Below are 14,399 nucleotides of genomic sequence, written 5' to 3' on the forward strand. Positions count from 1 at the left end.
TGCCTGCCTCTCTGCCTACTTGTGATCTCTGTCTGTCAAATGAATAAATAAAATCTTAAAAAAAAAAAAAAGTTAACTTGGGCTTTTATTCCAGTATCACTCTTTACAGTTGGTCATAGCCTTTGGTCCAGGTCCTGATTTGGAACCTATGAAAAGAAATGTCAGGGGACGCCTGGGTGGCTCAGTTGGTTAAGCGGCTGCCTTTGGCTCAGGTCATGATCCTGGAGTCCTGGGATCGAGTCCCGCATCGGGCTCCCTGCTTGGCAGGGAGTCTGCTTCCCCTACTGACCTTTCTCCACTCATGCTCTCTCTCTCTCTCATTCTCTCAAATAAATAAATAAGTAAAATCTTTAAAAAAAAAAAAAAAAAGAAATGTCAGGACCAAGGGTGATGACAGTGCAGCAGTTTCCATCTTATGAAACTCCAGCCACTTTTCTCCTTCATATAAAGTCGGACTGTAGGAAGTGAAATCCCCACCAACATAAATGAATGCACGAGTACATTCATTTATATATTATAATTATTATTATTATATATTGTAAACAGTACACCAGGCTCACTATTTCTGTTAGAAAGAAAAAGGGATATCCACCTAAATTATGTAGCTTTGGGCAGGTTCCTCAGCTTTTCTGCACCCGAATTTCCTCTAATATTAATGTCAGAGTCATACTGGTCTCATAGAGCTGCTCTCAGGATAAACCAAGATGAACACACAGGGTGCTTGGAACAATACCTGGCACACAGTAAATATATAATAAATGTTCCATTTTTATTTGCTCATGTGTTTTTAGCTTGTATATGCACAGAGTAATCTGGAAGATACATAGGCTACTAGGCACAGCGAGATTGCCTCTCTAGATGGGAGTGGGGCCTGAGGTTTGGAGGGGAAAGAAATATTATTTAGCAAATGTCCTTTTGCAGTGTTACAATTTTTTTAAAAGATTTTATTTATTTGACAGAGAGAGACACAGCGAGAGAGGGAACACAAGCAGGGGGAGTGGGAGAAGGAGAAGCCCACTTCCCGCCCAGCAGGAAACCCAATATGGGACTCGAACTCAGGACCCTGGGATCATGACCTGAGCCGAAGGCAGATGCTTAACAACCGAGCCACCCAGGTGCCCCACAGTGTTACAATTTTTTAACATGTACATACATTTCCTTTCCCCCATTTCCTAAAGAAAATGTAATATTCCCTATTATGAACAGTGCAAAAAAAAAAATACTTTGTCAACATATTTACCATATTATTTTCACCAGCCCTCCTCCTCTCAGGTTTTGGGGAAGAAAATTCCCTTTCTTCCTTCAATTGACGCTCCAGCAAGAGTCAGCACATTATAGCCTATGGCCCAAATCTGGGTGTAGTCTGCTTTATATGGACTCCAGTATAAGAATGGCTTTTACATTTTTAAAGGGCTACATACATAAAAAGAATATGCAACAGATATTTACTCTCTGCTCCTTTACAGAGAAAGCTTCTGCAGGGTACGTGTGGTTTTTAACAACTCTCATGACAGCCATGCAGGTGGCTTGGTCAGAGCAGCAGGACAGCGGATCCTGGTCATTTGGTCCAGGCTTGGCACTCAGTAGGTGCTTAATTATGATTCTGAGAAAAGATGCTCACAGCACAACTGTTTCTCCCTGTGGCTGTTCTTTGAGCGTGGGAGCTGGGAGGTGATGTGGTCCTTCCTCCGAGTCCCCAGTCTTTCTTAGCTGTGAAATATCTTCCCTGTTTGAGTGAGTACCCCTTGTCTAAGCAGAGTTGGTCTTGTTGGGGCTGTTAGAGCTTGACTGAAGTAGGAGGTTCTACTAGCGCAATACTAATGTGGACCACTAGATGGAGCTACAACTCCGAGAACCAGGCTCAGAAAGTGGCTGTCGGGAAGATCCAGTGTCTCGTGATTTTAGCATCTCCCTGCCCAAGATGGACCCGTTCTGGACTTGGCTCTGCCACTTACCAGCTGTGTGACTGTTGGCAAATGACCTTTAGTTCTGGCATCCTTACTGTCCTTGTAAAATATGGATTATCCCACCTAACAGGGATGTTGTGAGCATCAAATACGCTGTTGATGGGAATATTATCTTATTTGCAAACTGTGCAAATGTAAGTAAATACAATGCCAGGGAGCCCTGGCGTTAGGGCTGTTCCTTGGGTATGATTCCAAAAGCAAGATAACTTTCATGACCTCCTTGTCTCCTGCAGTGAGGACAGGGGTCAGAGAAGGCAGCGGTGGAGGGCGAGAGGGAATTGGCGGGAGGGAATGAGTCAGCTGGATGTGAGTTCAGGACACTCTTGGGAAGCTCAGTTTCATTGTCTGTAAAGCAGGGGAGCCTGGCGTTGCAGGATCATGAAGATGAAATGAGATAAACCATGTCAAGCACTTTCCAGAGTGTCTGGAACAAAGCAGTCCCTCAGTCAGGGCTGGGTTGTGACTGGGCTGCTTGAGGCGTTTGTCATTCTGTCCTGCAGGCGGCTCTCCTTGTCTCTCCTCCTACTTCCTACCTTAACCATCATGGCCCACGTGATGTTGATGTCCTCTTTACAGCTCGGTCCTCCCGCCTGATTTTCAGATCCTTCTAATTGACTGTCCCACTCAATATGCTCAAAACGGAACATTCAGAACCTTCTTTTCTTCCTTTCTTCGTGTTACATCGAAGGCACCGTACTCCACACAGAGGTCCAAGCTGCAAAACCGGACATGGTTCCTGATAACTCTGCCTTCTGCCCACTTGTAACCCACTACGCCAAGTTCTGTTGATTTTTTTTGAGAGACTTTCGGTCCCCACTGCTGCTGCTCTCCCCACAGTCACAGCGACAGCCTCACCTTAGCTACCCGCCTCGCGCCTTGCACTTACACAGTAGCCTTTTCTTTTTTTCTGGAACACAAGCCCGATTATGCTCCTGCTCAGAATCCTTCCATGGCTCCCTGTTGCTAGTGACATGGCCTAGAAAGCGTTTCCAGACTTGTCTGTACTGCCTTCTCCATTTCCCTGTCCTGCCAACAACCTGATCTGACAGTTTAGCCAGACCTTGTTATTGTATTTCCTCAAACGACATCAAGTTTCTTTTTGCCTCTAGGCCATCGCACATGGAACATTCTTCCCTCCCTCCTTGTCTGGCTTACCTTTCCCTCCCTGGCTCTAGCTCATTTACAGCTATCATCACCCTCTCTGGCAAGAGTTTCCTGACATCTCAAGTAGGAGGAGCCCCACCCCCTCCTGCCATCCCCAGCCCTGTGTCCCCTGAGATGATCTTGTACTTGCTTTAATTTGGCATCGTTGCACTGATTCTCTAGTGTAATTAAATGTCACCTGACGTTTGAGAGATGAGATACATATCAATTTTGCAGAGTCCCATCCCCTATCTAGTGGGAAGCCAAATGTTCATTCAATATTTCTACAGGGGCGCCTGCATGGCTCAGTTGGTTAAACATCTGCCTTCAGCCCTAGTCATGATCCCAGGGTCTTGGGATGGAACCCCATGTCGCTGGGCTCTCTGCTCAACAGGCAGCCTGCTTTTCCCTCTCCTTCTGCCTGCCACTCCCCCGCTTGTGCTCTCTGTCAAATAAATAAAATCGTAAAGCAAAGTTTTCTATAGATTTAGAGAACTTAGGGAGTAGTAGGCTGTCTTGGGGTTCTTGCTCCTACTGAACTCTTTATTGTGTTCCATTTGGGGTCTCTCAAGCCCTTTCTTTTTCTTTTTTTTTTAAAAGATTTTATTTATTTATTTGACAGAGAGAGATCACAAGCAGACCGAGAGGCAGGCAGAGAGAGAGAGAGAGAGAGAGGGAAGCAGGCTCCCTGCTGAGCAGAAAGCCCAATGCGGGACTCGATCCCAGGACCCTGAGATCATGACCTGAGCGAAGGCAGCGGCTTAACCCACTGAGCCACCCAGGCTCCCCTCTCAAGCCCTTTCTTTGCCCCTAGGCAGACCCGGATAGGGAACACAGCTTCTTTTCCTTTTTCTTCAAAACACCATTCACAAGGAAACTCGAGTATGTGTCAGAAATTACTGAAGACCCAGGGTGAGGTAGTGGAGGGCATTGGTTTGGCCTGTAGCTCTTGGAGATCCCCTAGCCACACCCACCTCGGAACTTGCCCCTGGTTGGTTTTCCCCCAAGATTCCTTTTCACTCCGTTACTCAGCCCCCTTTCCTCCTTCCTCTTTTTTCCTCCTTGGCCCTCCTCCTTTCTTCTCACCGCCCCCTCACCTAAATTCCTATTTAACACAGCAAGATGTGGGGTCTCTTAACTTTGCAGACTTCTCATAGGCAGTATCTCACCTTTCCACCTCAGTGGCCTGTCCAGAGGAGAGGATGTCCGTGTGAAGAGACGTGTGGTACTGTGCAATCCCTCTTCCTACCCCATTGCGTTTTGTGGACTTGTCTGTCTCCATGTAACCTCCAAGAGAGCAGGGACTTCATCTGCTTTAGTCATGGCTGTATCTTCAGAACCTAGAACTTGGTTGATGCATAGTGAGCTCTCTAAACATTCACTGAATGAATGAGTAAATGACTTGACCAGGTGAATGGAAGGAGCTGAAAGGAGCGCCCATTCGGCCTTCCTCCCTCCCTTCTAGATTATCTTGCAGAGATGCAGAAGGCCATATATGAGTGCTCTGAAAATCTGGGAATAGGAGCAAATCAAGCCCAGTTGTTTAATCATTAATTCATCTGGGCCATCAGTGAGTTAAAATGACTTCCTGTTCCGTAACTTAAATGAGCATGTAGGTAAGCATAAGACTAAAACGAGGAAAGAGGTAAAATGGCACTGAGTCCACATACATTTTGAGATGACAGAAAGTTAAGTTTCCTTGTGCAACCAAGACCACCAGAAAATATATGAGAACTGTTTAGGCTGAAGTTTTCTTGCACACCATTTGCCATTTTGGAGAATGACCCATCCATCCACCCATCCATCCACCCAACCATCTATCCATCCATCCATCCATCCATCCATCCATCCATCCATCCACCCATCTACCCATCCACACACCCACCCATCCATCCACCCATCCATCCATCCATCCATCCATCCACCCATCCATCCATCCACCCTTCCATCCACCCACCCATCCATCCAACCACCCACCCATCTATCCATCCATCCATCCATCCATCCATCCATCCACCCATCCATCCATCCATCCATCCTTCCATCCACTCATCCATTCATTTACCCACCTACCCAGCTATCCATCCATGGCTTGTATATAATGTTTAGAAATATGTTGTAGCTCCGGTGGTGTAAAATGGGGACAGTATCATCATTCCCTATTCAATTAACCAAGATATTGTGAGATTGAATGATAGTAGCAGGCAATATAACTTCACCCAGCACTGGGCCTATTGCATAACCAAAGCTTGATAAATAGTAACCGTGGTTACTATTAGGATCTGAATACCATGCCCCAATTCCACAGTTCCAACTTTTTCCCAGCCAGACATCAAACACTCAGCTCCATTTTATTAACCAAGATTTGAGGAAGAGGAGTAAGGTGGAGGCATCTGGAGAGGGAATGGGTAGAGTCAGGCTGGACCAATGAGGAACAGAGACTGGGAGTTCAAGGGGTGTAAGTTTGAGGGGAGTTTCCACCTGGGAGTATCTTCTTCTAGAATGTTGCCAGAAGTCAGACCCTCCTATATTCTTGTGGGTGTGTGTGAGAGTAGGCAGGAAGCAGGAACACAGGTAGGAAACAGGAACAGAGTGTAGTCTAGCCCTCCTCCGCTGGGACAGCTGGTTGACCCAGGTACAGGCTATGCCCGTAGACTTTGGAATCGGATGGGGATATTGATGCGGGTCTGTAGCCAGGTGATATAATCCTCTTGAGACATATGGATGATGTGTTCACGTACAAACTGCAGGGCAAATACAGTAGCGACTTCAGATCTGGTCTGAAAGCTAGACTCACTTTCCTGCCCCACCTCCAAGATCTTGCAAGATGTGTGACTGAGGCTGGTGGCTGCAGGAGTCCTCTGACCATCCAGGCATGCGTAATAAACCAGCTTCCTGGTTCAGCAGACTAATTGTAAGCCCCTTTTTGTTACTGCTGACCCAGAGAAATTGGGGGGGGGGCAGGAAAACCCCAGCTCTCTGCATTTTTCTTTTTTTCTTTCTGTCCTAATCCTTAATATCTTTAAAAGTCAGTTGTCCTTAAACAGTTTTGTTTGTTTGTTTGTTTGTAGACCTCTTTGAGAATTGATGGTTACTAAGAGCTCACTTCCGAAAAAGGCTTTTAGGACACAAAATGTGGTTTCATACAAGTTCTAGATTAAAAGACTCCCATGTCCCGGGTATCAGACATTCCGTGATGTTCTCACTGGGAGAAGAGCATGCTGAGTTTTACTAGCCAGGGTGGCGAACTCACCTCTGAGCCTGCATACACCCACCCCAAGTTCTGTTTCAGCTCAAAAAAGTCACCTTAGTTAAGGTTCCCAGTCGCCCTAGTTAAGATAGGTTCCCTCTATGTTTACCTTAAATCAGTGCTCCTTAAACTGTATTGTGCATACAAATCACCTGGGACCTCATTTAAATGTAGATTCTGAGTCAGTAGATAATGATTTGAAGCCCGAGATTCCACGTTTCTAACACGTAACCCAGTTGGAGATTGCCTCTTCTACAACCCCATAATTGGCAGGTGGATGGTGGACCCCATAACTGGCAAGTGGGGAGTGGAGAGTTGCCCTTGAGTGAGTTTTGGACTGGCTTCCCAGTCTTTCCTTAAGGAGCCTCACAGGATGTGGGGGGTGCAGTCTGGACCTATGAATTTGTCCACAGGGTCACCCCCTTCCCCCACTCCTGACCTTACACCACGTATACACTCCCAGGTCAGCCTGTGAGAGGGCCAGCTCAGCAGGAAAACACCCAGAGGACTGAGAACTCCACCGTTTGAGTCCCGTTTTTATCTTGAGACATTGAAAGCCCTATTAAAATGTACATAGACCATCTGGGGCACCTCGGTGGCTTCATCAGTTAAGCTTCTGACTCTTGATCTCAGCTTGGGTCTCAATCTCATGCTCATAAGTTCAAGCCCTGTGTTGGGCATCACGCTGGGCATGGAGCCCACTTAAAAAAAAAAATGTACTTAGGCCATCTGATGAAATTAAGGAAGTGACTCTCAGACTCTCCGTCATCTGCTGATACCCTAAGAATGTCTAGGGTGGGTGGTGATGATAAGTTACCATTAAAAACCATTCAGAGGCTTTCCTGCAGCCTTGAGAGAAGGATCTAAATCCTTAACCTGACTTTCCAAAAGTCTGCACAGACTGACCTCTCCAGTCCCCTGGCAACCTCGCCCCTCCTTGCTTGCTTCCTTCTCAACCCATTGACTGCCAATGAGTCCCTCCCACAAGTCAAGTTCTGTTTCAGCTCAAAAAAGTCACCTTAGTTAAGGTTCCCAGTCGCCCTAGTTAAGATAGGTTCCCTCTATGTTTACCCTAAATCAGTGCTCCTTAAACTGTATTGTGCATACAAATCACCTGGGATCTCATTTAAATGTAGATTCTGAGTCCCGTAGATAATGGTTTGAAGCCCGAGATTCCACATTTCTAACAAGCACCCAGGTGAGGTCTATGCTTGCTGGCCCATGGGCCACATTTAGAGAGCTCCTTATTATGATTGTTAAGTTATTTTATTCACTTGCGCATTTATTTATGTCTCTCTAAAGCTTCCAGGTTTCCCCTGGGGGCACCGTTTACCTGAATATAATTTCCCCTGGAGTTGAACCACCAAGGTCATATGGTAATCCCTCGCCTGTTAGATGATGAGCTCCGTGAAGGCAGAGACCTTATGTCTTTTCAGTTGGGTCTGCAGTGCTTAACCAGTGCCTGGACATTGAGAGATGCCCGAATAAGGGCACGGGAGGCATAGCAAGGAGCGGACAGAACACAGTGATTACCTCGATAGCCACAGCAATGTCCGGAGAGCACAGCTCCCAGATTCTCAGGTCCTGCAGCACCTTCAGGAGGACATGGGGCCGGATCCTGAGGTCCAGGTTTTCCCCAAACTTCTGGAGTTTCGCCAGGATCTTTTTGGCGGGGCGGAAATTCTTCAGATCCTCAGGGAGTTTGGACAGCAGGTCAAAGTACCTTCAAATCCAGATCCCAAGGAGAGAGGGCCAGTTAGGAAGCTGCTTGGGGGGAGAGGGGGGAATCTGTGTATCTCAGGTCTTCTGTCCCCACTCTCTCTTTCTACCTCTCCTGGGATGTCCCCAGGGCAGTGCTGTCCTTCTCTGGGAGGACTGTCTCCACTCCTGAACGTAAAGGGCCCACACAGCTCAGGCAAGTCTTTTGTTTTTCCGGGGGTAGTAAAAGCTGGAGCATGATTTGCATCTCATTAAAAAAACAAATTAAGGACACGCTTTAAAGCATTTATGGTTTTTCTAATCAAGCAGACAGTGTGAAAAACCACAAGAAAGGAAGGGGCACTGAGATTCTGAAGCTTCTCTTTTGAGAGTTATCAGGCCAGGGAGGTCGCAGATATATCTGTGGGACCCCTGCCATGATGCAGGGGGCTCTCACGGCCAGGATGGACGAGGAGGGGGACAAGGAAGGGGAAATCGTGTGTGTATTTTCAACATCCCTGTTAGTGAGTAAGCCTGGCCTGCAGCTTTGTGCGTTTCGGTGGGTTTTGAGAACCTTCCTGAATGCTGTAGTAGGGTCTGAGGGTCATTTGGTAACCCATTCTTTTTTTTATTATTATTATTTTATTTTTTTTTTTTTTTTTTTTTTTTTAGATTTTTTATTTATTTATTTGACAGAGAGAGATCACAAGTAGGCATAGAGGCAGGCAGAGAGAGAGAGGGGGGGGGAAGCAGGCTCCCTGCTGAGCAGAGAGCCCGATGCGGGACTCGATCCCAGGACCCTGAGATCATGACCTGAGCCGAAGGCAGCGGCTTAACCCACTGAGCCACCCAGGCGCCCTGTTATTATTTTAAATATTTTATTTATTTATTGGACAGAGAGACAGAGGTCACAAGTAGGCAGAGAGGCAGGCAGAGAGAGAGAGAGAGTGGAAGGGAAGCAGGCTCCCTGCTGAGCAGAGAGCCTGATGCGGGGCTCCATCCCAGGACCCTGAGATCATGACCTGAGCTGAAGGAGGCCTTAACCCACTGAGCCACCCAGATGCCTCTGGTAACCCATTCTTGAGATGATAGGAATAAGGTAGATTCCAACCTGGAGGCGGTTCAGGTATGACCAGGGTTTCAGGCAGAGGATGGCTCCTCTTTAAAAAAGAAAAAAGGATTCTTCCTCGCCCCGACCCTGATAGAGCTGAATCAATTATAAAGGGATTTGAAGAAGAAATTGATTGTCTAACTTTGGGTGATGTGCACTGCTTTGTATTTTATATTTTGTGGTATATATGTATTCTTGTCTTCTTGAAAACTCCCATTCCACATTATTAAAATCACAGAAGGGATTTGGGGTGCATTTCTAGATGTTCTCATCTTATTCTCAGATCCTCATTCCCCCACCCTGCCATGATGGGGCTCGTGGCACACTCCAAATCTGTACTGCAGATTAGCGTAGAGATTGGGGTCAGACAGGAGTTTAAACCTTGAGGTGTCCTTGTTTATGGAGTGGGGATTCATATTTAACTTTCAGGAGTTTTGTGGGAAATAAAATAGATAATTTAGGAAAATTTCCTGGGTCATGTCTGCCACCCTATAATCACTCAATTCACGGTGCTTTTTGTTGTAATTCTATTATCACTTCCATGCTGAGGCACAGCGCTCCTAGGATATGCCTGTCTGGTTTTATATCCTTCAGGGGTCAGGCTATTTGGGGAATATAGGGATTGCCTCCTAGACCTCACAATTTGTAGAAATTTTTAGGTGGTTGCCTCATCTGCCTCTTGCAAGGGGTTGGCATATTAGTTTTCATTTGCAAGTCTGAATCAAACAGAAGATAAGTATGGAGCCCACAGTTGTTGGATTATCTGTGGCTCAGGAACTGAGGGGTTCTTGCATGACTGCCTGTTTGGGGGGCCCTGTTCGTGGCCAAGAACGGTCTCGAAGGATAATGGGATCAATTCTGTAATTCTGTAATAACAGTCCCCTTCCCCCTCCCCCCGCCTCAAGGACCCTCTTATCTGGCTCTCAGGATCTTTACCAATGGTCTGCAATTTCTTCTGCATCTCCTTTTGCCATGGAGACTTGATGCCTCATTTTTGCTATATCCTTTTTAAAATTTGAGACAATGACGAAAGAATGGAACTTCTGGAGACCTCTCTCTTCTTGGCGCCTGTATCAGAGGTTGTATGAAAAAGAAGAAGATCAGACCCATTCCTTCTTTGTCCATCCTAGTTGTTCTTTTGAGGTCTGACTTAAACACCATTTTCTTCATGAAATACTCAGCCCTCTCAGATGCTTTTCAATTTACAACGTGGCTTAGGCCACAAGAGACACGACTCTCTCCAGGGTCCTGAAATGGTCCTTTTGTGCTAAATCCAGTCACCACTTCTTTTTCTTTTTCTTTTTTTTAAAAATCAACCTTCATTCTCTCCCTACTACTTTTTGATTGCACTGACACACTTTCTAACTGTAAAATGGAGACTAATAATGGTTCCGTTTCTTGGAGGTGAGGATTAAATGATACAATGTGGGTGAAGTGCCAAGCTTAGGGCCAGATGCAAGTAGGTGTTTGACTCAAGTTGGTTCCTCTCTTCTTCACTCCCCTTTATCATTCTGGGCATATGTTCTAGCTCTCTAAGGAGCTTTTCCAGTATAAACATAACTGTGCCACACACCTGTGTACAACTTTCAGTGACTCCATTTTACTTGCAATAAAGTTTCCTGAGTAACTTGCCTTCCAAGGCTCTGGATTATTCAGCCTCTACAGCATTTTCCAGCTTGGCATTTTATACTTTGGCTAGTGAACAAAGTTCTGAGGTAAAGTTCAACCTCCATAGCTGGACTAGTAAGATCTTTTATGATCTGGTCTCTATCTTTTTCTCTGATTACCATGAAAGCAACCCAAGCCCCAGCCACACACATCTACTGGCCGTTCCTGGTGCCCTGTGCCCCTTTTGGCCTCCGAGACTTTGCTGTTGCTTTCCTCTGGAACTCCCAACCCTCCTTCCCTCTTCCTATGTGACTCTCTGGGCTCAAATTCCACCTTTATTACCTTTGACAAGAGACATTTCTGTGCCCACTTTTCTCATCTATAAGGTGGGTCTAATAACAGCACCTACTTCCTAGGATTTTTGTGAGGGCTAAATGATAAATACAAAACTCTTACACCCTTTGGCTGGTATGTAGTATGTACCCTGGAAATCTCATCAATTTTTATTAAACTGAAAATGTTTCCTCCAGGAAGACTTCTGATTGCTTCTCATGCTAGGCAAGATATCCTTTTCACGTGATCCCTTGGTCCCAGTCTCACTCCCATTTTGGCCCTCATCAACCTGTGTGGTAATGATCTGTTCGTCTCCTTCATAAGCTTGGGGTCTTCCAGAAGGTGGGGGCAGGTCATCTCCCAATGAACAGTCAGAGCAGCTGACCCCTCCATTCTCAAATGGTGAGAGACCAATATATATAACACAGTATATAATAACATAAGCATATTATATTATAATATACTGTGTTATATAATAATATGATATATTATAACATTATATAATATGTTATATAATAATATAATATATTATATCCAATATAACTCTCACAAAAATTGTGAGAGTTACCATATAACCTTAGTTGAATGGAATGGATGGGTTTTATGGGGGTGAATGGTGACCACAGTCAAGGGGGAGCCTGGGAAGGGAGACAGTTACTGGGTGGTCAGAGTAGGAAAGTAAATCTTCCAGTAGCCCACCACACTCCTTTCTCTTCAAATTTTCCACATCCCTTCATACTTTGGTGGTTTTGTGTGTACTTCTCCTGCTGCCTTCTTACCACATCACCAGCTCCTCCTCATCTGTCAGGGCTCAGCCTAAAGTCACCTCCCTGGAGATGTCCTCCTGGATTACCCAACCTAAATTAGGTCCTCATGGTTTCTTTCTCTCACAGTACCCTGTTCTCTTTCTGTATAGCAGTGATTATAATTTGTGCCTATATATTTATCAACTATGTTGTTCGTTTCTACCCATACTTTCCAGGAGACTCTAGGCTCTCCAAAGGCAGGAAATATGTCCTTATTCCCTGCTAAGCCCCAGCACCTGACATTAGCGGGCCCATCCTGGGTACTAGATGAGTGTCCTCTGGATGCATAGATGCTTGTGTGCCCTTACTTCATAAGGATTTCCATCTTGTCTTGAAGACAGAAACCAGCCTCTTGGGCCACGCTGTAGAACTTGGCCCTCATGGAGCTGCACACGCCAGTCTTGCATTGGATGATGTCACGGTTGGTGCGGCTGTCGACACAGATACAAAGGGCTTAAGGGATGGAGCCCCAGGATCAGACCCATGAGGCTGGCCTCCCTGAGCCCCAGGGTGCTCTGCTGTGGAGACTCTCTGTACCACCCAGTTCTCTACCCTCACCTGGATCTTCCCTTCACATTCCCCTAGATGTGGGAAGAACAGATCTTCCCAACATAAGGCTAGTGGTTCAGGCTTTAATAAGTAAGCCCACAGAGAGACATCCGTTCACCTAAGGCCAGCAAATGTTAAAGACAGTGCAATGAAAATGGAATTTGGAGCTGGGAGACTCAGGCTCTAACTCAGCACCACTATTTCTTGGCCTTGGGCAAGACATCTCACCTGGCCAGGTCTCAGTTTGCCCCTCCATAGAATGGGATAATGCTCCCACCTCATAGAATTGGTTTTGGGGAATAAGTAAGATAATATGGAATGCTTCACCCCATGCCTGGGGTGAATTTATTGTCATTGTCTGCATTGCCATCTTGGCTGTGACCCCCTTGCCCTGGACATCCCTTATCTTTAAGCAGTGTGTATGACTTCAGGGAGTGTGGTCTGCACTGGGTTATTTCCACACCCCTGGGGAGACAGGCAATGTGGTTGCCGCAGTGCCTTTGCCCAGCTTGTTCTGTTGCCCAACTGGCCTACCTTTTAGACTTCTTCTGGATGACTTGGGTGTGGCTTTCTCCACTTGTACTGCTGGATCTGTCACTGAAACACAAAAGGATAGTGTCAGGTTGCCTGGAGCCTGCTTTTCATAAAAAGGGTGCCTTCGGGGCTCCCATGACACCTGCTAGCCTTCCGGGTTCAGGTAAGGGAGCTGGCTCTAATTAAGGGACCAGTCATAGAACTGAGTATATTTATTTCCCATCTCTTGGCCCTTGCTTCTACCCATATGCCCCACCTGGAGGGCCCTTCTTGTTTCTTCTCCTCCTGTCCCAATCCAACACTGTTTCATGGTCTATAGCAAGTTCTTCCTGCTCTGACTCTTAGTCTGAATTTGACTTTCTGTCTCTGTGTATTGTCAGAATGACATATTTTCTGGATCCCAGATTCATTTGTACAAAATCGATCTTTGCCTCTGGAGGACAAGTTTACTTAGGCCCCTTCCATTTTCCTCTCTATACCGATTAATATGTAACCCCCCGGCCTGAGTTACAGGTTTGGTGACAGGATGGTCAAGTCCTTCTAGTCATGATGTTGATGTTCCCAACCCCAGACCACTTCTTCACTCAAGGATTCTCTTCTTTGAACTGGACTCTGAGCTGACCATTCACTTTGGTTTACTTTGAAGACAGAGCTGACTCCAGAGCCCAACCTGGGTACCACCACCTCCCAGTTTTCGGGCAAGCACCTCGGCTCTGGACTGTCACTGTCCTCATCTGTGATCAGTCAACTCTTCATGACATTGAACCCTTTCAAGGTGTGGGCTGACTGAATCCCTTGAGTGGCCACTTCCTCCTGTGACTTTGCTGGTCCGAGTTCCTAGAAGGGGGTGAAGCTCCTTTGCCCATGTCCATCCCTCCCCTGCGCCTTCTCCCAGGTCCTTTAATACCAGTGTCTTACACCTTCTCTCTTGCCCTGTCTCCCTTTTTACCAAATGCTTGGAAGGCTTACTTGACTGCCTTCTCTGTCTGGTTCTAGAGAATGAGCCTGGTTTTTTGTTTGTTTGTTTGTTTTGTTTTTATCCTTGTGATGTGCAGCTGACCCTTCCCTATTGGCCTTGTAGCACCTAGAACTTGCTTCACGAGGATCGCCACTTCCTGGACCCCTCTCTGCAGGAAAGGTCCTGACCTTTGCTGCTTTTCCCAGAGGCTCAGGGGGCTGGATCTAGAGGTCTTATCTCTGACAGGTGATGGATGGAGCACTTATCCCATCTTGCTGGGATCCAGGGCCCCAGTAATAGTACGCAGAGGTCCTTGTGTTTGGATTCCAACCAGCTGCCCCAACCCCTGCAGATGAATTCTTTGGGGGAGTGTGTTGGCTTTGACCTCCCTCCTGGAGATGGCTCTCTTCTTTTCTAGCACTGACAATGTGACTCAGGGACA

The 14,399-nt window shown here is 46.3% G+C and overlaps 1 protein-coding gene across 3 annotated transcripts in view; it reads right to left on the reverse strand.

Annotated features, from left to right (window-relative positions):
• Window positions 1–5,124: 5,124 nt before the first annotated feature.
• The window catches only part of CCDC60 (coiled-coil domain containing 60), a 168,901-nt gene continuing 159,626 nt past the window's right edge, over window positions 5,125–14,399 (reverse strand). Inside the window, exons 10-14 of one of the 3 annotated variants that reach the window (XM_059140267.1) lie at window positions 13,000–13,062; window positions 12,225–12,347; window positions 10,106–10,237; window positions 7,894–8,083; window positions 5,125–5,269 (exon numbers count right to left, since the gene is read on the reverse strand). In XM_059140267.1, coding sequence (XP_058996250.1) covers window positions 5,216–5,269; window positions 7,894–8,083; window positions 10,106–10,237; window positions 12,225–12,347; window positions 13,000–13,062 — 562 coding nt within the window. In that variant the 3' untranslated portion in view covers window positions 5,125–5,215. Of the gene's footprint in view, window positions 5,855–6,003; window positions 8,084–10,105; window positions 10,238–12,224; window positions 12,348–12,999; window positions 13,063–14,399 lie in introns of those variants that run through there. The other 2 variants (XM_059140266.1, XM_059140265.1) reach the window with 2 other exon arrangements.

This window comes from Mustela lutreola, chromosome 11 (genome assembly GCF_030435805.1).
Source record: "Mustela lutreola isolate mMusLut2 chromosome 11, mMusLut2.pri, whole genome shotgun sequence".
Taxonomy (NCBI): domain Eukaryota; kingdom Metazoa; phylum Chordata; class Mammalia; order Carnivora; family Mustelidae; genus Mustela; species Mustela lutreola.